Here is a 22,140-nt window from a genome sequence, read left to right as displayed (position 1 = left end):
GAACACCATCCCTACTGTGAAGCATGGTGGTGGCAGCATCATGATATGGGGATGTTTCTCATCAGCAGGGACTGGGGCACTTGTCAGGATAGAAGGGAAAATGAATGGAGCAAAGTACAGAGAAGTCCTTGAGGAAAAACTGCTGCCCTCTGCAAGAAAGCTGAAACTGAGACGGAAGTTCACCTTTCAGCATGACAATGACCAAAAGCACACAGCCAAAGCTACACTGGAGTGGCTAAGGAACAAAAAGGTAAATGTCCTTGAGTGGCCCAGTCAGAGCCCCGACCTTAATCCATTCGAAAATTTGTGGCATGACTTAAGATTGCTGTCCATCAACGCTTCCCAAGGAACTTGACAGAGCTTGAACAGTTTTGTAAAGAAGAATGGTCAAATATTATCAAATCTAGGTGTGCAAAGTTGGTAGAGACCTATCCCAACAGACTCACAGCTATAATTGCTGCCAACTCAGGGGGGTGGCGATTTATCCAATTATGATCTTTCAGTTTTGTATTTTTAATAACATTTTTTTCTCAATTTAAACTTTTTTCCCCCTTAACAGTATGGTGTGTAGACAACTAGACAAAAATCCTAATTTAAATGTATGAAACTCTGAGGCACTGACACAACAAAATGTGCAAAAAGTTAAAGGGAGTGTAAACTTATATATATATATATACCAGTTCTCTCTCTCTCTCTCTCTCTCTCTCTCTCTCTCTCTCTCTCTCTCTCTCTCTCTCTCTCTCTCTCTATATATATATATATATATATATATATATATATATATATATATATATATATATATATATATACCAGTTCTAATTTTGGAATCTATCTTGCATTCATTCAAATCCACTGTAGAATGACTGGGCAAATCTCACTGTTCCAAATGACTCTGCTTTGTGAGGTGTGTTTTTTTCACTCAGGAGGGTAGCCATAAACAACGTACTCGACCCCACACCCCTATGAAAGTCAAGCGTTTTAGTGGTGTACAGTCATAACCCATTGTTCTTTTTTTTCTATTTCGTTTTGTGGAACGGAACACCAGTTGCCCCCTAGGCCAATGATGACAGCTCTTGCCAGGCTTTATCCTGCTAAAATCAGTTTTTGAAATTATAATATTAAAGGAAACATTATCAGTAAGCAATTTGTTTCAATGTGTGTTTGAGGATATATGTTTGATCTTTTTTTTTTTTTCAGAATTCTACTTCCACATTGAGTACGGTAATTCAATAAGAATAGATCTAACCAAATATTAGCTATACATTTTATTTGACTATAAAGTTACAGTAAATACATTTTATATTGGTCATACATAATATTTACATAATGAGAGAATACTCCAGAAGCTTCTGTTTATGCTGTATACTTTTCACTGTACTGAAATACACCCCCCACTCAATATATCGCGGGTGTTGGGGTCCAGCAAAAATCATCTACGCAACCTGCTTTTTCTCATTTTTCGTATGAAAAGCAGCACACCGTTTTAATTTGTATAGCAGAGGGTAATTTCTCATCAACTTCAGTCTCCAATTCATTTCATGAGGTTTCCTCTCCTTTCTCAATGCACAAATCCACTGCATTTAAATAATCCTTTCCCGACAACATAGGAGGCTTGTTGCTAGGGAGCTGACATCACTGCCTGTCACAAAGACGGCCGGAGTGGGTGGCGTCAGACCAGAGCCAGGAAATACACAACGAGAGAGGTGGAGTTTGGTGGAGCTGAGCAAATGGTTTCGCTCAGCATTTAATAAATAAACAGAACAGAAAACAAAAAGGTTGAAACAAACAAAAATACAGGACACGGCACATTCGCCAAAACAAAAGAGACAAACAAAACGGACTATACAGACAAACACGGTGAGCTGATTTAACGATTATTCTTCTTCTTCTTATTTTTATTATTACCTCCTTCTCCAATCCCGTTTTACACTCACCGAACACACAACCCAGAGTGGGTGAAGATTATAATATGCAGCTTTTATGCAGATGTACCGAGACTCGATTGCTAATCAATCATTCAGTTGGAGTCGCGGTACAACTGCGCGTGAATTAATAAAGTGCAATTCCCGTGCTCACATATTATTACGTTTTACTTGCACGTGCTGTGCAATCCTCGTGCCTAAATACACATATACATTTTAAACACTTGTGTTACACAGACCTGTTTATATCCCGTGTACCAATGACTATACACCAACATTAACACACACACAAAATACACACAGGGGCGGGCACTTTGCCGCACTGTCTTGTGGCTTTTGCTAATGCATCGCTGCCACATGTGAACACCTCATTGGCTAAAATAAAAACCACTTCAGCAAGTACAGCATGCACAGTTAGACAGCAAAAATTGGGAGCCAACTCCAGGGCCATGACCTACCCAAATCCACAGTATAGAGAGGGGCACTATAACGAGGGGTGGGTGTATTTTCCTTTAAATTAAATCAATATAATACTTTTTGGTTGTACCATGAACAGGAAGTTGTAACGGTTGTGTGCATTCTACTCACATGCCTGTGTAAAGTACGTAATTCATGAGGCAGAAGCATTGTCTGTGTTGATTATACAGAGCGTAACGCTGTTTGGCCTAGCAGGGTGCTAGCCTGTGACGTGAGGTTCAAGGTAGGGCCGCGAGAGTCACCGGCTCACCAGGGGAGGATCACCATAGGATGTGGGGGTGGAAGAGAAAAGAAAGATTTAAAAAGGTAAGGCATATTCCAAGTTTCTGAAAAAGCAGAGATAATGTTATCACTGGTTCATAAAAGGATGTGCAAGGAAGAATATAAAAGTCATCTAACTTGATTCATGTAGCACAACAACAAAAGTGGGGTCATTACTTGGTTTTCTTATTTCATACCACAACAGACTAATAAGTAACACTTACCTGTTTGTTCATAAATATGTATATGATAGGGTTGACAACTGTGCTGGTCTTTGCAAGCAGTGATGGGATGATGCTGGCCTCTGGTGTAATGAGACCAGGCTTCCCAAATGTGGCCAGAAGAGCGACAATCCCGTAGGGCAGCCAGCACAGCAGGAAGCAACTCACCATGGTAACCACCATGAGGAGGACCCGCTGCTCTCATGTTCGTCCCTTGCCTGTATTAACACCGGTCATCTTTAATAGAAAAAAGAAAAAGGACAATGTATTTAGAAGCCTTTAAGCTTTATGGAGTCCTTTCCCAGGGGTTGACTTCAATCAAAACATACATTACAACAAATATTGTTTACCTGTTCAATGACATTATTCAATCAAATTTCCAGGCATAGGTGAACATACCACTGCATAAACAAACATGCTAAACCAAATGGATTGACTTGGATATTCTTTCATTTTGAAGAGCAAGTAACTTCAGATCCCTGTTCATCTAGCCCTCTGATTGGCTGTTTTCTAAACATTCAAGTGATTGAGGACCGCCTGATATGACTGAGACAAACCAGTAAACAGCCAATAGATAAATCAGTCACCATATGCTGGTCCCTAAATTTCTTTCTTAATAAAAGTCTTAATAATTGTTTTTATTTTTTTATTTATAACTGTTACATATTTTAAAGATCTTCGGCCTTGTCCCACACCAGTCTATCATCAACTCATCTGTAAAATACAAGTACATTATTACTTAAATTGAGTCTTGTTCCAACTAAACATTGTTTAATTGAATCTGATTGTTAAAATACCATAACCTCTGTGATACAACTTCCAGTGAACCTAATTTAAAATCATTGTAGTTTCCCAATTATCCCTTGAGTGACAAGAGGTTTTCTACACCTGCAAAATAGAAAATACAATAAACAAAACTTATTCTACAGCAAGAAAATACAATAAACAAAACTTATCTGCTGTCTACCTGTCACCTCTCTTATATAAAACACTGCTCTTATATAAAGGAACAATTATGTAGACAGTATCTGCTAAAAACCATCAAATTGGATTGACAGTAAAAGTGGACAATAAGTAATACGAAAATAATGTACTACAGAAGGCAAGACACTCGTGAGAAAGAAATCTCCCCAAACCCTTGACTAATGAAGAATATAATCAGAAATACACCGAAAAAACTACAAAACCAAAGTGAAGCATTGAGAATTGTGAGTACAACTGACATCAAACATTGCAAGACATGTCATTGTTAACCAAGAGTTTACATTTCAAACTGGGTAAACTTCACAACTATTGAAGCCATTGCCAAAACACATAATGCAGTATGACATTTGTACTGATATCCCAGCTGGAAAGACTATACAATCACTGGCTCAATTCAGCCAGCTAAATATTTTTATTGATATCCCAGCTTCTTTTTTGTTGAAGCTTTAGCTGTGCCAGCATAAAATGTTAGCTGTAAAAGTATTACATTTTTCTTTTAGAAACAGCAGTTTTTTTTTCCTTTTTAAAATTAAAAAAACACACATATACACACATATAGTATATATAATATCAATGTTATTAAATATTGCTTGTTTTTCAAGTCCTTCTTGTAAATTCCTTCTCATTTTTCTGCAGATTATTTACACTTTATTTTCACTTTGAATCGGGTGAAGTTCATTTAACCGGTTTTACTATATGGTACAAGAAAGAAGTTTTGCAAATGAAAATGAAAAGCTTCTTAAGGTGTTGTTTCTTAAGGTGTGATGTTGGATCCAAATCGATGTTTTGAGGCATCATTTCATTTTAAAGTTGTGTGTGAGTATAATACAGCAATCAAGTTGTTTTGTGTCCATGTTTATCATTATTTAAGAAAGGTAGATTGGGTAAACTTTTTTTCCTCTATGAATTCTTGTAGTGTTATCTGTGTACACTCCATGCTAGTTCACATGTTAAATGAATTGTGGGAGTTTTGAATAAGAACAGCAGCAAGGGTGGCTTCCATTATTATGTCCTTTGTGTGATGGCGAGTCCTATTTCTTTATGCTCTATTGAGATGTGTTTTAACACACGATTAACCAATCATAGTGCAGCAACTGGTCCTGCCATTTTATAATTACATCAGGAAGCAGGAGCTGCAATTGCAGCACCCTGGAATGCATTACAGAAAAGAATGACGAAAGAACAGCTGGGGGAGCGGTCAATCTGATATAGTTTAATACAAATTCCACTTGGAAATAATTTCCTGATTTTGCCTGGGTCTATGTGCTTTACTCAGAATGTATTTGTGTCCACATACTGCTGAATTGATATTAAGAAATGGATGTCAACACATTTTTTACTGTTAAATTCTGATTAAACAGAGGTCATAAATTAATGTACAGAGGACAGCTACCCCATTGAGTCAAAGACAGAAATTAAAAAATCAGAAGTTTGGATGTCATTTTTTAACCCTCTGTCATTTGAATCCCACATTAGGTACGTAACTAAAGTGTCTTTTTTCCCTCTAAGAAATATTGCTAATTAAGAGCTTTCCCTCAGCACAGACTGATGCATACCTTTGTAACTTCTAGAATAGACTACTGTAATGCCCTATTTTCTGGTATTCCAAACCATGTTTCATCCAGATTGCAGCTCATGCAAAATACTGCTGCCAGGATCTTAACGAAAACAAGAAAGCTTGATCATATTCCGCCAGTATTCGCATCCCTACACTGGCTCCCAATATGACACAGGATTGACTTTAGTCTTGCTTATAACCTATAAAGTCTATAATGGATTAGCTCCATCTTATGTGAGTGACTTATTGGTACCATATGTTCCAGGTCAGCTGTTCTGATCTCAGGATGCTGGGAATCTTACCGTTCCAGAAATAAAAAATAAAAAACACAGGTGGTAGAGCATTTGGCTGCAGGGCCCCTAAATTGTGGAAAAAATTGCCAGTCTCTGCAACGGAGGCACCAACTATGGCAGTTTTTAAAACTAGGCTGAATACATATTTTTTATAGTATATCAGATATGTGATTACTAATATTACCTGAATATGTTGGACTGCTTCTAATGCTTACTGCTCTGTAAATGTTCATGTTTTGCCCATGTGAAGTGCTCTATGGCAAAGGGCACTATATTAAATAAATATTTGATTGATTGTATAAAGCGCTCTCTGTGCTCATATTGGGTTACATGCTAAGGAGCTGCTATTGCATTTCTTCTGCTCTAGGCATACACACATGTATACACAGAGGTCCTCGGCTTTCCAAGGCTTTCTAAAACAGTGGAGGAGGGCTATTACAGTCTAAGTTCTCAATTTCTTTGGCTAGATAGATAGCTTTTGCAACTTGGACAGGTGTGTGCAGAATGCAGTGCACACAATCCTCATGAAGCAGGCCTCCGTGTCAGCAGTAGCAGTCACTCCACTCACATGTATTCCCAATAGTGGATCTGATGTCCGGTAGCTCCAGGATCTTGAGCTTGGAACTTGGCAAGTTTGCTATTTCTTGTCAAGGTTTTTGGTGGCTTTGCTTTAGCATACTGCAGTAGTATTCACTCTTGACCTTCAAGTTCCATTCCAGGCCAGGTGCTTTATTATTTAATATTATCAGGTTCAATTAAATAATAGACCTGGTTGGATCAGAGAGATGGAATGGCCCTTGTAGGCCAGTGGTGAATAGCTGTGTTATGTAGCGTAATGTTGCCGTAATGTTTTAGATCATGAGGGACAGGTAAGTGCTGGCCAGGTCTGTGGTACGGTTTTTGGGTAACACTTTACATTATGTGTCTCTAATTACTGTGCATTTACATAGTAATTACTTACATGTAAGTACAATGCTATTATGCATAGTTTCAATGTATTTAATGTGTACATATTTTTGCATGATATAACTCTAAACTCTAAGCCTAGCCCTAACCCTTACGCTAACCCTTTTCTGAAACAACTGTGTACTTACATATATCATGCAAAAAGATTTACACATTAAGTACATTGTAAGGAGCTGTGTTCTACGCGTATTATGTTGTCAAACATTGTCACATTAATAATTCATTGATGCATTTTCTGGAAGTAATTAGACCTTGGAGACACTTCATGTAACGTGTGACCGGTTATTCTCTATGTGTCCTTGTGGATTCATCACCACACTGAGCAGGTGCTCCGGGGCTAATAGAAAGCCTACCTGCCTGTCAGTATAAATTAGAATTATTATGATCACAGCATTGGCGTGGAAACAGGTGTGCCTGTCTGCTTGTTGTAATACATGAATCCAGCACAAACAGCCTTCTGTAGTATGTGTCTATCAGGGTATGTAATTAAATATGTAAAAGTAACATTATTCAGCAGATTTAATTCCACTTTATGAAGCAAACTTGGTTAATTCCATAGGGTGATGCAAAGCTTTTGGCCAGAGCTGTAGGCATCATCAGTGTATATTGAACAGCCAAAATGGGCTGAAGTTCTCAAAGGTCTCTACCTCAAACTAACGCCATCATTTAATCACAAATAAAAAAAAAAAGCATCCAATGACATTACCAAATCAGAACAAGCTCAGGCATTTATTGTAGGGGGCTAAGTGATCTTAAGTTTGTTTTAGAATTGAAATTGGTGCTTTCTCCCATTCTCCCACTGCTCAGCCATCCCTTTTACAACCTAATTCCCCCTTTTTTTTGTTCCTACTTTCTAAACCTATTTTTAATGTATTGTTAGCCAACCTTTAAATCTCATTCACAGAATATTTTGTATTGGTACTTTCTCAGTTAATTGGCAATGCCAGCCTTTCCACTAAGCCAATGCATACATAGGCATCTTTTTTAGCACCTATACTTTGATTTAAGAAGGTATTTTTCAGGCTTTGTGATCCAGAAGCTTATTCACAGACTCTTACCAGCAGTCTGCTGTATCGTAAATGTGTTACAAAATGATTTATAAATCACTGGCATTTCTTACTGTGGACAGCTTTTAGGGAGCACTGCAACACATTTGATCTAGGATATTTACATTATTAACAAGCATCCAAGGGGACAGCAACATATACAGTGGCAGATGAAGAGTGCTATTAAACAGCTTTGTTTAAATCATGCCAATAATTCAACCTGAAGTCAAGCTGAAAGACTGCTGTGTTAAATGCACAATTAATCTTTACCGAGTTTGAAATGCTTAAACAATGTCCCAATAAAGCTATTTCAGAAAAAAAAAATGTTTAGATTCCTAATAAGAGATTTATCTTAATGTAATTTAATACTTGAGATTTGCAAACATCTCTTCTCAGCGAGGGCAGAAGTCACCAGGGAGATTTTCTTGACTCCTATAAGGCACCCAGGCTATTGAGTCTCATGGCTTAGAGTTCTTCTAACTGCAAGTGCCACAGCTGTTGATACTCTGGCATTTAAAGTGAGGGATTTGGCATTAAGCACAGTGTCAACATTAATTTAGTCAAAGTGGCAATGAAACAGTTTTCAGAGAGGCAAATTTTCAAAATATTTTATGTACCCTACTAGCCTTTACAAAAAGGGTACAAATGTTTTATCTGTAATTAGAACGTGCCTCTTGTTGAATGTGAATATCTAAAAATGACTGCAGAGGGTCGTAGTTCTTTCTTCATCTGCTTTTGCATCCCACAATGTCCCAGCTGACCCATTATTGGGTCCTGGCTGCCCTGTTGATTCAAATGTGTAGAGTAGCAGTGCCAGACATCATTGTGGTTACAGTATAAGCCTATTTGTTTTAGTCTGTCGGTATAACAGATAAACGATCCTGAATTTTCAAACAAATTATTTCAAAATTCTTCTCTGCTGTGGTAGGTTGCATCCCTTAGTCCCACATATGCTGATCAATTGTTCCTATTGATTCAGAGCAATTGCATTGTCAATTAAGAGGGCGTGATCTGTAAGGTGTCTACTGAGTCAAAAGACTGTTTATAGCTATTCCTGATTTGTTTACATTTATTACATTTATTTTTAAGTTTATCCTACATTTTGGTGATTCTTTTTTTTATCTTCTTTGGGAATACGTTAAATTAATTTAAATTGAAAAATGTTGACTCATAGATCAAAAATGAAGCTTTAATTTGCACAAGCTACTTTTCAGTGTTTTCTTGTTTTTTCCTCCCTAGAATATAGGTTTTAGTCATTTAGAAAGTTACATTAACACAGATTAATTAAATTAATCAGATCTAGGCTTCATGCTGCCTAATTTCCTGAGATTAGTTTCACATAGTAAGAGTTTAATAGGATCTGTCTCCTAATAATTAATAATGTGACATTTGACAGATACAGCACTCTCACTGACAGGAATGCCTCGTGGGGTTCTGTAGACCAGACCAGTCTATTTTATTCATTTTTTTATTTTCTGATGAATTTGGCGAGTTGGACTGGCAGCACAGGAGACTAACATCTTCCATATTTATTTTTTGATCAGGAATAACACTAATGTTGCCAATGCAATCTTCACAGCATTGCAGGGAATCAAATTATTCAACCCATTCAAAGGAATGTCAAGAATATCATCCAAGTTATTATATATATATATATATATATATATATATATATATATATATATATATATATATATATATATATATATTATATATATATTACAGAACCACCAGAACCCTTCACTGTTAGAACCAAGCACTCAGGGCTGTAGAGTTCTTTAGGTTGGCGCCACATGTGCACTCGTTCATTTGTCGAGAACATGGTGAAGGATGATTCATCTGACCATATCACATTTCTCCACTGTTCGGTAGTCCATTGCCTGCGCTCTTTGCACCACTGGACTCGCAAACGTGCATTGTCAGGTGTGATGAGCGGTTTGTGCACTGCAGCCCGACTATGGTATCCTGCTCTGTGGAGTTCTCGACGGACCATTTTTGATGAAACTGGCTGTTTGCACCCCAGGTTGAAATTTGCAGTCAATTGATCAGCAGTTGCTCGCCTGTTTTGCCTTGCACTTCAAATTAATGCACGGATATCACGATCCTGGAGTATGCGCTTCCGCCCACTGTTGCCCTTTGCTGATGATGTCTTTCCCTCGGAGTTCCATGCCGACCTCACCTTAAACACTGTTGCTCATGAAACAACAATCACCCCTCTTTCAAAGTCATTGAGCTCTTGCAGCCATGCTAGCCATAATTATAGGCAAGCAGGCCTGTCCAATATTTTTATACATTGTTATTTGCTTAATTAACGCCTGAGTCACACCTGTGTGGAAGCCCTTACTTTCAATATGCTTGGTGTCCCTCATTTACCCAGGTGTTTCCATTTTCTATACCACACAAGCAGCTTTGTTGATGGAACAAGAGGGAGTGCTGCAGGCGTATTGCCTTGTGTAACCACTCTAGCCAACATGCTGTCGACAACCCAGAGACAAGTCGGCAACTATGATGGCAACAAATTCAATACTAGCCAGTTCTATTTGGTAGTAGTGGCACATGGTTTAAAAAAAAAAAAAACTAATTACTTATGTTTCTATATTCAGAATACAGCATTGTGAACTAAATTGCATTATACTCAATATAAAAGCATCATTTGATGTGATGTGTTGGCCATCTGAAATAATGTTCCCAGCTCACAACAGAAATGAGGCATCTGTCTTGTGTGTAATCCTGGGAAATAAAACAACTAAATAAATACTGGTACATCACTAAGTCAACGAGACAGATATTGTGGTTGATTCTTTAGTATTACGTTTTGCTTTTTTCTTTTCCTCCCCTTCTTCATCTAAAATGGTCAGTATTGCAGCAGCAGCAGGCTCTCTTCACTTTGACAAGGTAAGTCACGTGACATATAAAACGAATAATGATTGATTTACATTATTTTGTTGCCAGAACGTTGTTACCTTGTTGACAGTAAGCTTGCCTCTTGTGTGGCCATAGTGTTTCCATGGCAGCATGTGGGCAACAAACGTCTCCATCTTGTGGACGTCAACAAAATTTGCTTATGTGACCTTTAGCCTTTGCAGGTCATTCCATTTTCCTGTGCTGAAGACATGTTGGTTATTTGTTTTTTTATTGTATTGTTGATTTTACAACGCAATAAATGTTGCTGCCTCCTGGTAAGTAATCAGTTCCTATAATTTATTTCAGTGGTACAGTATAACTCCAATCAAACTATGTGACAGGAAGTGATAAAATACCAGGAATCTATTGCACTGATTTGAAAAACATATATTTTTTAAAAAGCTCACGAAGAACCAAACACAGCACAACAGAAAGACAACTATGCTTTTGAAGTCTTGGTTATTTTATAATTTATTGGAAATCAGTTAGGTCTTTCATTATGTTTAAAAGTAATCTTCCTCGTTTTATTATTAAAGCACTTTGTCATTTCTGAGGAATTTTACTTAAGAGCTGATTGACAGAAGCAAATCTGGGGGATTAGAGAAAAAAAAACACGGTACAGTTACAGCATGTGAGCTTTGTTTAATGAACGGACAGTGTGGGAATCGTGGTCTGAGTGAGCAGAGCTCATCTTTCAAAGAGCAGTTGCAAATAATCCATAGAATTTACATTGCCCCTGTACCTGCTATGAATCTGAAATCAAAATCCTCTACTGGCTGACTTGTTATGCCTTCTCTACACCTTCTCCTCCCTTGTTCCCCTGTGGTGGAATCAGCTACTGTTTGTTCTCAGGACTGATCATTCTTCTCATAAGCTACATATTCAGTCTTTATTTGTAAAATCCTATTTATACTGTATATCTTTTTGTATTTTCCTTTATATTTATTTTGAAAACACAGTGCATTCCATTTATAAGAATCACATCTGTCCCTGGTGACTTGATTCTTATAAACAGTTGATTCTTAAAAGTGGACCGATATGATTACTGTGGTGCAGAATCAGTATGTTAGTATGAGAATGAGATGAGCTTGTTTCCCTGCAGTGTAATGGGTTGCCCACTAGATGTCACGAGTTCCCGTATGTATGCACGCCTACGAAAAATCCACAGCTCCTTTTCCTTCACGAATTAAGGATAATGGTGAATTGGTTAACTGTCTTCTTGTTAAAGTTAATGGCACCTTGATAAAAAAAGGGCTTAGCCAACAGCTTTGTGATAGGGGTATACAGGAGTAAGGAAGAAAGAAAAAAAAGAAAGAAAGAAAGAAAGAAAGAAAAAGAAAGAAAGAAAGAAAGAAAGAAAGAAACCAAAATGTGAGTAAGAAATCTAGTGTTTGTTCCACACAAAGTACTGTATTGTTTACTTACTGCTCCAACTGAGAGCGGTTTATTTTGTTTGTTTTATTAGCGGTTATTTTGCCACTGTAGTGTAAGAAAAATAAAACCAACACTGGTTTAAAACTGTAAATCAAGTCCTCAGCCACTCTGTCGCATTACAATTAGCAAAAGTGTGCCATCAGCAGTTTAAATACAGTATACAGATGTCAATGGTGCTCAATCACTCAGGACAATACATTAAAACAAGTCCTTGTGGATAAGCAGCTTGTTATGTGATCACGATTATGTTTGCTCAAGGCTGCAGAATCCTATTTTACTACAGTATGCTTAAGAAGCGATCGTCTTGTGAGGGTGCCTAGTTTAACTGGCGTGCGGTGTCACATGTAACACATGTAATTGAATTAAAATGACATTACAGTACAGCATTGTATTGTCTTGCTAATTGTCTGTTATGATGCAAATCTCACAGTTTTTCATTAAGAGGAGTTGCAAAGCTCTGCAATCCCCCCCCCCTCCTCCTCCTCCTCCTCCTCCTCCTCCTCCTCCTCCTCCTTCTGCCACACAGCAATCACCCTCCCTCTACATGCATATTGCACAGTAACACCGCTGTACTCAATATGTATTCAATGAATGAACGTTCAACAATTAACACATTTTCAAATAACAGAGAACACACAAAAACATACCTGCACAATGCAGTGGCACAATCACTGTTTAATTACAAACAATGCAGTGTTTCCTGCATCACTGCACTATCCATGCTGCGAACGTGCCTAATCACACGAGATGTGATCCAATTCAAATTCAAAAACAGCTTTATTGGCTGTACACGTCATTGCAATTGATCAAGTACCTTATTACATATAGTCAGTTTGCCCCGAAATTCTTATATCAGCGATTCTTATAAACTGAGTGCAATGTATTGTATATACATGTTTGTTTTGCATTTTTATTGCCTGTAACTTATATACTTTTATACTTTGTTTAATTTCTGTAAGTCGCTTTGGATAAATGCGTCTGCTAAATAATTCAATAATAACAATAATATATTAATGGGCCATCCTAGACACTAATGGTTTAGTAACTTCTAACATTTACTCTTTCCTCTTTGGGTACAGAAATTTACTATGGAGAAGTTTGGATGTGTTGTATTATAATAGTGTTAATAATATAGGGGAGGTTATTTAGATGGGTGGATGAGGATATATAGTTTCAGATTGCACAAAGAAAAGCTGGATTGTATCTTCAAAAACACCAACACCAATAATTGCACTCAAATCTTTAAAAAGGCACCCAGAGTTGCAGTGAACTGTAGTACAAGTCAATTTAAGACAACTGACTGTTATTGTCCAACTGTTATTTGTCTGTTATTGTCCAACTGACCGTTATTGTCCAATTGTTATTGTACAACTGCTGGAGACAGTGGGTGGCAAGCTCTTTTCTCTTGCAGCTGGGAACTATAACTGATAAGCACATGTAAATAGTAATGTGAAGTATATACAGGGGGTTCTTGTTTAATGTAATGATGAAGTTTTAATGGGCATTGGGAAATGAGCCATTGTGTGCACGGTGCATCAGTTTTTTTTTTACTGAAATGAAATGATGCATAACACCTCATGACTTCACTCCCATTTTTAATAGCTCATTATACAGAAAAATCAATTATGATCTAAACCAACTAAAACAAGGAAGAAATGTGTACAACCTTCACGTTATGCATTTGGAATAAGTAGCTTTAAAGAAAATTCTTAATCATGCAGTGCTACTTATTTATTTAATAAAATCACACACATTGATATACGCAATGAATTGCAGATGTCAAAAAATAAATAAATAAATAAATAAAAATAGGTCACCAAACTTCAAATGTTCAACATTAGAATGACATCTCAAATATCCACTTTAACTAAATAATGCATGTTCAACACATGCTGGAGATTGTGAAGGGACTGAATGAAAATCCTGTGTTTTACATTATGGTCCTCATTATTTAGATGCAATTGTGTTAATGCTTCTACAAATAAAAGACACCAGTATATTGCAGCAGTCCGTCTGCCTGATTTTACTGCATTCCTCAACTAACCGCCTGTCTTGACCCTAACTGTCCTAGTTTGATCAACTGCATTGTTGTGCATGGTCCCGGGAGATTGTAATGAACAAGTGCAATGTTTGTTCTAAATGCGTTATGTTCAAATTGCTATTAATGTGCTGAGGTTTATTTAGGATACCACACTTTGCAAGATACCGTTCAATTTACAGTGTACAAGATAAGCTATGTATTGCTTCTAGACTATTCATTCAAGGATTTACTAAAGCAGTATACAGGATAATACATTTGAATTACTGTGTTGCACTTTTTTTTAAAAAACATGGTGTACAGCTCAAGACAATGAGATAAGATCTTTCAACCAATTGCATGATTAAAAGTGGAAAAAATCAATACCATGGCTAATTAAATTAAACACAACTTCAAAGGCTCTTTGTACACTAATAATACAATTCTTACAACTGACCCAGTTCTGCAATACAGTCCCATATGAATAACTTGGTATGTGTATATACTGTATATAATACAATATATACACATTCATAAAAACATTAACAATATTTATGTCTCATAGCGATATGGTGAAAGTTTACCCTTTACTGAACTTTCATGAATAAAATATAATTTTGTGTCAGGCTATGGGTACTGCTGTGAAGTTAAATAATTTATAAATACAGTATTTATAAATGTGTTTTTCTGTATTTAAACATTATTCCCCACTGCAATGTAAATTTGGACCTGGTGAGCAGTTAAAGTTCAAGCTTTACATGCTCAATAATAACAAAATAAACATTTTGTTCTTTAGTGCAGTTTGAGCTAGAGCTGTTACATGTATTTTATTTATAGTGTTGTGTAGTCACTAACCCAGGTATTAATGGGTCTCAATGGTTGCTAATTGTTCACATTGCTCTAGGGGTCTAGAGTAAGTATGTGCCTACTGCAATGTAGACAATGTACCCTGGCTGTATTGCTCTTTCTAGATCATATGTTCACAATAATTTGACTGTGAGAAAATAGCAAGTGGATTTTTAACTTTTTGTGGTTCTTTTTGTATTTTAAAATATATGGCGATGAACAGCCCAGAGCCAAGGGGCTGTGAAAATATACATTTTTCCCCATGTGAATATTCACCCTGAACATTACTTGCACTACGCTGGAGCAACCTACATCCTGACTATCCGGGACAAATCTACACATTACAATTGGGGGGGGGGGTTAACCAAACTTTTTCCGTGGCAACCCACCAAGCAACCTGTCGACCTGCGGTTCACAGACAACCTCAGGAAGATAAATAAATGCTATCCTCCCTCAGTCGTTGCACCAAAAACATTTAACAAAAAACCACAATAGGCACAGTTATTTTTTTCATTTTTTGTTTCCCAGCTACTCAGAAATGTAATGTTCAGAACAAACATCAAGGCTCCACAGATATGCACTATTTTCTACGCAGCTCATCCTGCTATCGCACGCCGCACACCCCAGTGGACACAACAGTTAAACCTGGCGGCGCTTTTCTTACTGAAAATGTTTGAAAGGGAAAAGAAAAAAAAACAATAAACTAAAAAGGAATGAAAACAAATCAGTTTCTATTATATGTACAGTAACAGTAATGTATTTTAAAATAAACACAGTTGCAAAAACCAAAGGCATTTAAACCTCTAAAGAAAACAATTGAGTCAGAATTACTGTAGGGTACAGCTGGAAGTTTGCAAAGCACCAAGATGTACCGTGTGAACTGAAGGTTAAAACAATTACAATTAATCATAAATGGCGTACTTATTGCTATACTCTGTGTTGTGTGGTGACTCATTGAGGACACAGGACAAAAGCTGCTCTTCAGTTCTAGTTGTCTGCCTTAGACATAATGTATCTAATGTAAAGTGTCTTTATATTATAAAGCACCAGCGCCATCTAGTGCACAGCAGTGTGTTACCAGCAAAACACAAGGAAACTTCTATAAAGATACTTGTTCTGACCTATGTTGTGTATATCTATAGCAGGCCATTTGAACTGAAGAACAGCTCTTGAACTCAGGTGAATACCTTCAGAGAGACTTACCAAACAAACACAAATGCAGTGTTTGATTCATTGCAATACGAACTACTTAAAATGATTGCAAACATTTTAAATAAGTAAGGTGACAGATTAAAAAAGCTGGCATTTGAAGCTTACTTTTTAAATATGTAATATAGCATGAAATAGCAACACGTCAAACTGAAGAAACAATGAAAACACAATATTAATCATGTGTGTTTTCTCATTGTGGATACTTGGGTATATAATTTCATCTCAGTACAAGCAGTCAGATTTCCAAACATGCTGTTTTTTGAGCTGCCTGATTCAGAACTAATACTCACTTTGAAAAGCAATCACTGGAGTACCCTTTACCTGACCTTTTTATAAGTTTGTACGAGTTATGCCAATGGAGCTTGCGAGTGTGACTGTTCACAGTAGCATCTAATTCCTTTTCCCAGTCAACTGAATCAGGTCCTTAGCCTTCATCGGCCAATTTTTTGCTTTCTTGACTTATAGTCTTACCTACAAACGCAGATTTGATTTATGGAATATATACAAGTGTTCACAGTTACTGTGGGTTACCGTATTTCATTTAGATTACAACTGAATATATTTTTCAGGTTCTACAAAAACATATACTTTTGCCAGCTCTGCGTATTTGTGCACATTTCTACAACATTGTGCAGTTTATACATGACATTAGAAAGCAAAATTGCAAAAAAGGGCACCAGGTTTAGATTTTTAACTACTGGCCCCTCGGGCCACTGAGCTATTGTTTTTACTGGCCCCAATGCAATTTTATCTGGCCCAATATATTTAAATATTTTTTCATGATGGTTTTAATTTTCAGTATGTTTCTAACTGTGTGTGGAAACCAAAGACAGCCCACGTCTCAAAAGAAAGTGGCTAAACGAAGCCTTTCAATATATGTTACGTCAGCCATTAAACATGTATATAGCAAGTGCTATAAGCAGTAATCCAAACTTGGGTAACATTGAAATTAGAAAGCTAATTTAACATTATGATGAATATAAAGACACACTAAATGTTAAGCACAACAACGCAGCGACTAATAAGAAAAGGCAAGATACTTGGAGTTGGAAAGGATTATTTTTTTTTTTTTTTAACTCTGGACTGCAGTTCAGTGTAAAACATCTACTGTTGACTTTCTGTGAATGGATGGAGTAACGGCAACATTTGCACTGAGCATTAGAAGTACAACCAGGGATCCTTGTTTTGAATTATTTTCAGGTTATTGGCTAGTTGTAATTAGTAATGTTAAACTATTATAATTTTATTTTAAACTATTTTGGCCAGGTTACAATATTTCCACTAAGATTATGTTTTAAATATTATTTGTTAGAATTAAACAGATGTGGAATATTTAGATTGCTATATGATAGTTGTTATTTTATTCTGAATACACTACAGCAATAAATATTATTTGGTGGTTTGCGCAATATTATGCTACTGTTGCTTTAACTGGAAGAGATACATGCTGTGACATTGCTGCTACTCATTGAGTTCTGTGTATTTTAATTCAGTAAACAAAATAAAAAACTTGTGCCTAAGGAAATAGGGTACAGATAGAAGAAATCTCATCTTGGGCATTGTTTGAACACTTGTGAACCTGGCTAAACTTTACTTGCTTACACTGTTCTGCTGTCTGCTTGTACACACGCATTTGCCTTTTACTCTTGGTAGCGTAAGGGACAAGTTCGAGCAATCAAATATACAAAAAAAGTTGCACCCAGTGTATTCAAATAGGAAACTATTTGAAATTCCCACCCCTAATCCTAATTATAAACACTATTAAAACAATACTCATAATACGAAATAATAGAAATCCTATACAGAGGGTTGTCGCTTGTGTAGCCTCTCCGAAGCCCGCGCCAATCTTGCTGAGTGATATCAGCTGGTCTTTCAAAGATTGTGAATGGCATTTTTGACCTGAACACATCGGATCCCAAATCAAAAAGTTAGACAATTCGATTGCGTATCTGGGTATCCATTGGGATATCTTACTGTGAGACTGGATATGATGTAAACGAAATGTTGAATTCACAACAAATAAAGCTGCTGTTTTATCTGCAAGTCTGGGAAACTGACGCCAAACAAGTCAAAACGTTACTTTTTTTTCCTCTGTCATAATGAAGCCTCCACTCTAAATGTTCGTCGTCATTTTTTTTTTCATAATTACATTCTTTATGATTTATTGATTTCAACACGTTCCTTTTGGCTTATTTGTTGCTTAGTTGTAGAAAACACGATTTGTAAAAGATTTGCCGCGGGAAATAGTACCACGATCCATGATTATTGTCGAACCCTGTCCGAGCAACTAAAGAATTGCGGAATACATCAGTCCTGAAGGAGTTTGATCTCAATCAAGGCAGCGTTAAAAAAGTGTTTTAATCACTTGTGCTGCCACCTGTGCTACACATATCATAACCTGTAGAAACTGTGATCAAAAAAAAAAAAAAAAAAAAAAAAAAAAAAAAACCATCACATCCTACTACATCCGTGCGTTCTGCCCTTCTAAAATGTAACTAAGAAATCTTAACTGCTCTTTGAAAAAGGAAAGCATCCGACCTGTCTTTCTGGATCAAATCTAAAACCTAACACTTATCAACCTGCCTACCAATCCTGCTTTTCAATGCAGTCACAGCTTTGTACACAACATCAATAATGATGCTTGATCTCGACAAGATGTAAAAATGAAATATGAAAATATGAAAATATTTTTTTTAACCTTTCCGGACTTATTATTTTGACCTCAAGTGAAGACATTTCCTATTAGAACACAATAAATCAACTTCCGGTGTTACAGATAATAGGACCCCATCTGTGGTCAGGTGGGGTCCTATCACCTCTAGCACAGGAAGTGATTGGGGAGAGGAACCTAAGTACTTATAGCAATGCTTTAGTGTTGCGGCCAGATACATGTGACTCGCCTGACAACAAAAAGATAAAACTGTAAAACAAAGAGATTGAGAATTAGTATTATTTATTATTACATATTATTATCGATCGACAGGGGTAAGGTACACGATCAAAATTCCATCCCATTTAGGAATGATTGATTTTAAATGTCATCTTTTGCCTTTTACATTTCTGCTGCTTGACATGATATATTGTTTTAAAGACTTCCTTTCAGTTCTCAAGAGCTATCACTGGAATTCATGTGATCTACTGTAAATATTATTAAATGCCAATGCACCCCCGCAGCATTCTAAAAGCTTAATGGAAATGACCCTGTGTGTACCCTGTACTGACCTATTACACTTTGAATGGTCATTTCAAGACAAAAAGATGATGATCACTCTTGCAGGCAATGCACAAAACAATACAATGTCATTGTCTCACAAGGACGCACAGTGTTTAGTGCACGCGCAGCTGTAAATGTATGCATTGGCACAGGCCAAAGAATTCAGTAGGATGGGTCACTTCTTCTTTGTCATGTATGCTATGTGTATGTATGATTCACGACAAGCACCTGTGAACAAGATTGTATTGTAAGCCTGCTGGCTCAGCAAAGACTATACTTTAAAGACAGATGCTATTTTTGCGTGTTCACATTTTTTGATGCATTGATCCAAGGGGGGAAAACATCACACCTTACTATAGGCCATATTTAAAACAGTGATCTGGCAGATGTTGCTGCGGTTTCGTTTCTATGCCAGAAACTTCAGGTCAGGTCAGCAGCACATTTCCCAGGGGAGTTTATATAACCCTGAAATAACTTCTGAGAAACAACATATTTACTAAAATCCATCAGTGACCATCTAAGAATGTGCATATATAAAGAACAGGGGAAAAGCAACCATTCAAAATGGCATTGGAAGCTATGAAGCTATATGGGCAGTTATGTGTCTGCATGCATAATAAATGTAGATCTAAATGTATATTCCTTAACATCCTATTGGAATGAACTTTATATAAAATAGACTTAACTGAACTTACCTGCTTGACAGCATACAGCAACTTTCCATAACAGTAGCATATGACCAAAAATGGTATGACAAGACAGAAGATAAAGAGGCATACGATGTAAGAGATGTTGTTTGCATCCTTGGCGTACCAGTTTACTGAGCATGTTGTTCCAGGACCCTCAGGTCCATAGCTGCTCCATCCAAACAGTGGAGGTAAAGTCCATAGTAAAGAATAGCCCCAAGAAAGCAAAATGCCAATGGCTATTTTTTTGTAGTTTGTGGCATCTGCCTCTGTTGTGCCCATCATTGTACAGTAGCGCTCATAGGAAAGCACCGCCAGGGAAATCAGAGACACTGTACCTGGAAACAGAATTAACCAACTGTCACCAGGGGGACAACATGGCCCGTGTGCTGTATGTAAAAACATTGCATTTATTTTATAAAATAAAATATCAACAGTACAAGATATCCTAGATAAGCCACTTGACATGTTGTGAAGGGAAAGAATAATACATGAAACAGGAGAACTGTAGTTTTGGTCAGGGGTTCAAATTCAGTTGTCTGATAGTGATTAAAATTCAACCATCATATTTGAAACGAATGGGAATCTTTGCTGACAGTCTCTTAGAGAGGTGAAAGATGACATACAAAGAAATGGAAACTGTGCAAAAAGAGGATGTAGTTTCCAAAAAAAAACTGTTATGTGAATGCGTACAATTGGTAAGAGACTACTTATAAATAAACTTGTATAAAATACATCCACCCTTGTCAGCAATGCTCTACAATTTTCCCTTATGATGGCTTTCAATTACAGACTGAGACGAGCCATCTGTACTTGTCCCAGTTGCACCATTTGCAGATATTAAATTCAGCGTTCTATCGTTTCCCTAGACAGCGACTTGAGCCCATCTCTCACAGGCAAGCTGACAGTCATAGCAGCTTTTAAAAGGCACTAGCTAAGCTTTATTGGAACTTCCTCTGACCTTTTTTTTTTCTATCTTTGCTCTCAGAAATCAGAAATGTTGTTTAGGCCAGTTTCACTTGATGAACTTTTAGACTTACTAAAAAAGATGCATGCACTGTACTTTATAGTCATGGTTCACGGTCTAACAATTTTTTTTTTTTTTGTGTGTCATCACTCATGCAGTCATGTAATGTTCATATTAGAGGTAGACACAGACAGCACCAATGTAACTGGACAAATAAGTGTGAGACTTACACAAGATGTTAATCGTCCTTTTAACCTTAATTTCTGACTACCACAGGTCAAAATCCATAAAGACAGCCCAGAACAGAACACTGCCTGCTAGGTAAGCATATATTTTCAAAGCGCTTAGTGAAGTTTGCTCTGGGGTGCTGCCAGTTTCACTTGCTTACTAGATCCTCCTTAAAACACCCTATAAATGTCAGCACATAATTCAGTTCTTATAGATGAGTCTCTGGAATTGACAATTAGGTGGCCATTTTTTTTCTTAATTAAGCTGAGTAAAAGTTTTTTTCCCAATGGTTCAGGATACTGCCATCCCACTGGACTGCAAGTCAGCAAGACATTGCTAGGAGTCTCTCTGGGGTTGTTAATAATGGGTTTGTAATTAGAAAGAATCAAACATACGATATGAATCTCATTATTTAAAAACTAGTGATATTTTCCTTTGTCAAGGATTGAAATACAGAAATAAATGGGAGGATGAAAGAACATCTATCTCACTCTGAGGAGTCATATTAAAATTATTTTCTTTGTTAAAAAGCTGTCAAGTGCATGGGTATCATTGGCAAGAGGCTACTTATATTGGTTTAGACATCACAGAGACAAGACTGTTTTGTGAGAGATAGGGAAAATTGACTACGTCAGTTATCAAATAAATAAACTTCAACATATAATGCCAACAGGCTTTTGTCAGTTAATTGTCTAGTTTCTCTCATCATAACATGCCAAGACTAAGATTGTTACTGATTTATGTTTACCAGACCACTAAATATATAATGGTACAAAAAAGAAAAGGCAACATGCCACACATAATAAAACTCCACTATATGCATTTCTATATATATTTTCTAAAATATTTTGCAGTTTTATAATTGCATTAAAAAAACAAAGGGGTGGCATTATCTTCGCATGTT

General features: G+C 36.8%; 1 protein-coding gene across 1 annotated transcript in view; it reads right to left on the bottom strand.

Moving 5' to 3' along the window:
* LOC121323480 (vertebrate ancient opsin-like) overlaps window positions 1-22,140 on the bottom strand; it is a 29,119-nt gene that overhangs the window by 5,333 nt on the left and 1,646 nt on the right. The window contains 2 exon segments of the mRNA XM_041264564.1: window positions 2,885-3,118; window positions 20,051-20,379. Of these exon segments, the coding sequence (XP_041120498.1) occupies window positions 2,885-3,118; window positions 20,051-20,379 (563 nt within the window).

Source organism: Polyodon spathula, chromosome 11 (assembly GCF_017654505.1).
Source record: "Polyodon spathula isolate WHYD16114869_AA chromosome 11, ASM1765450v1, whole genome shotgun sequence".
NCBI lineage: Eukaryota > Metazoa > Chordata > Actinopteri > Acipenseriformes > Polyodontidae > Polyodon > Polyodon spathula.
This window is presented reverse-complemented; position numbering and strand designations above follow the sequence as displayed.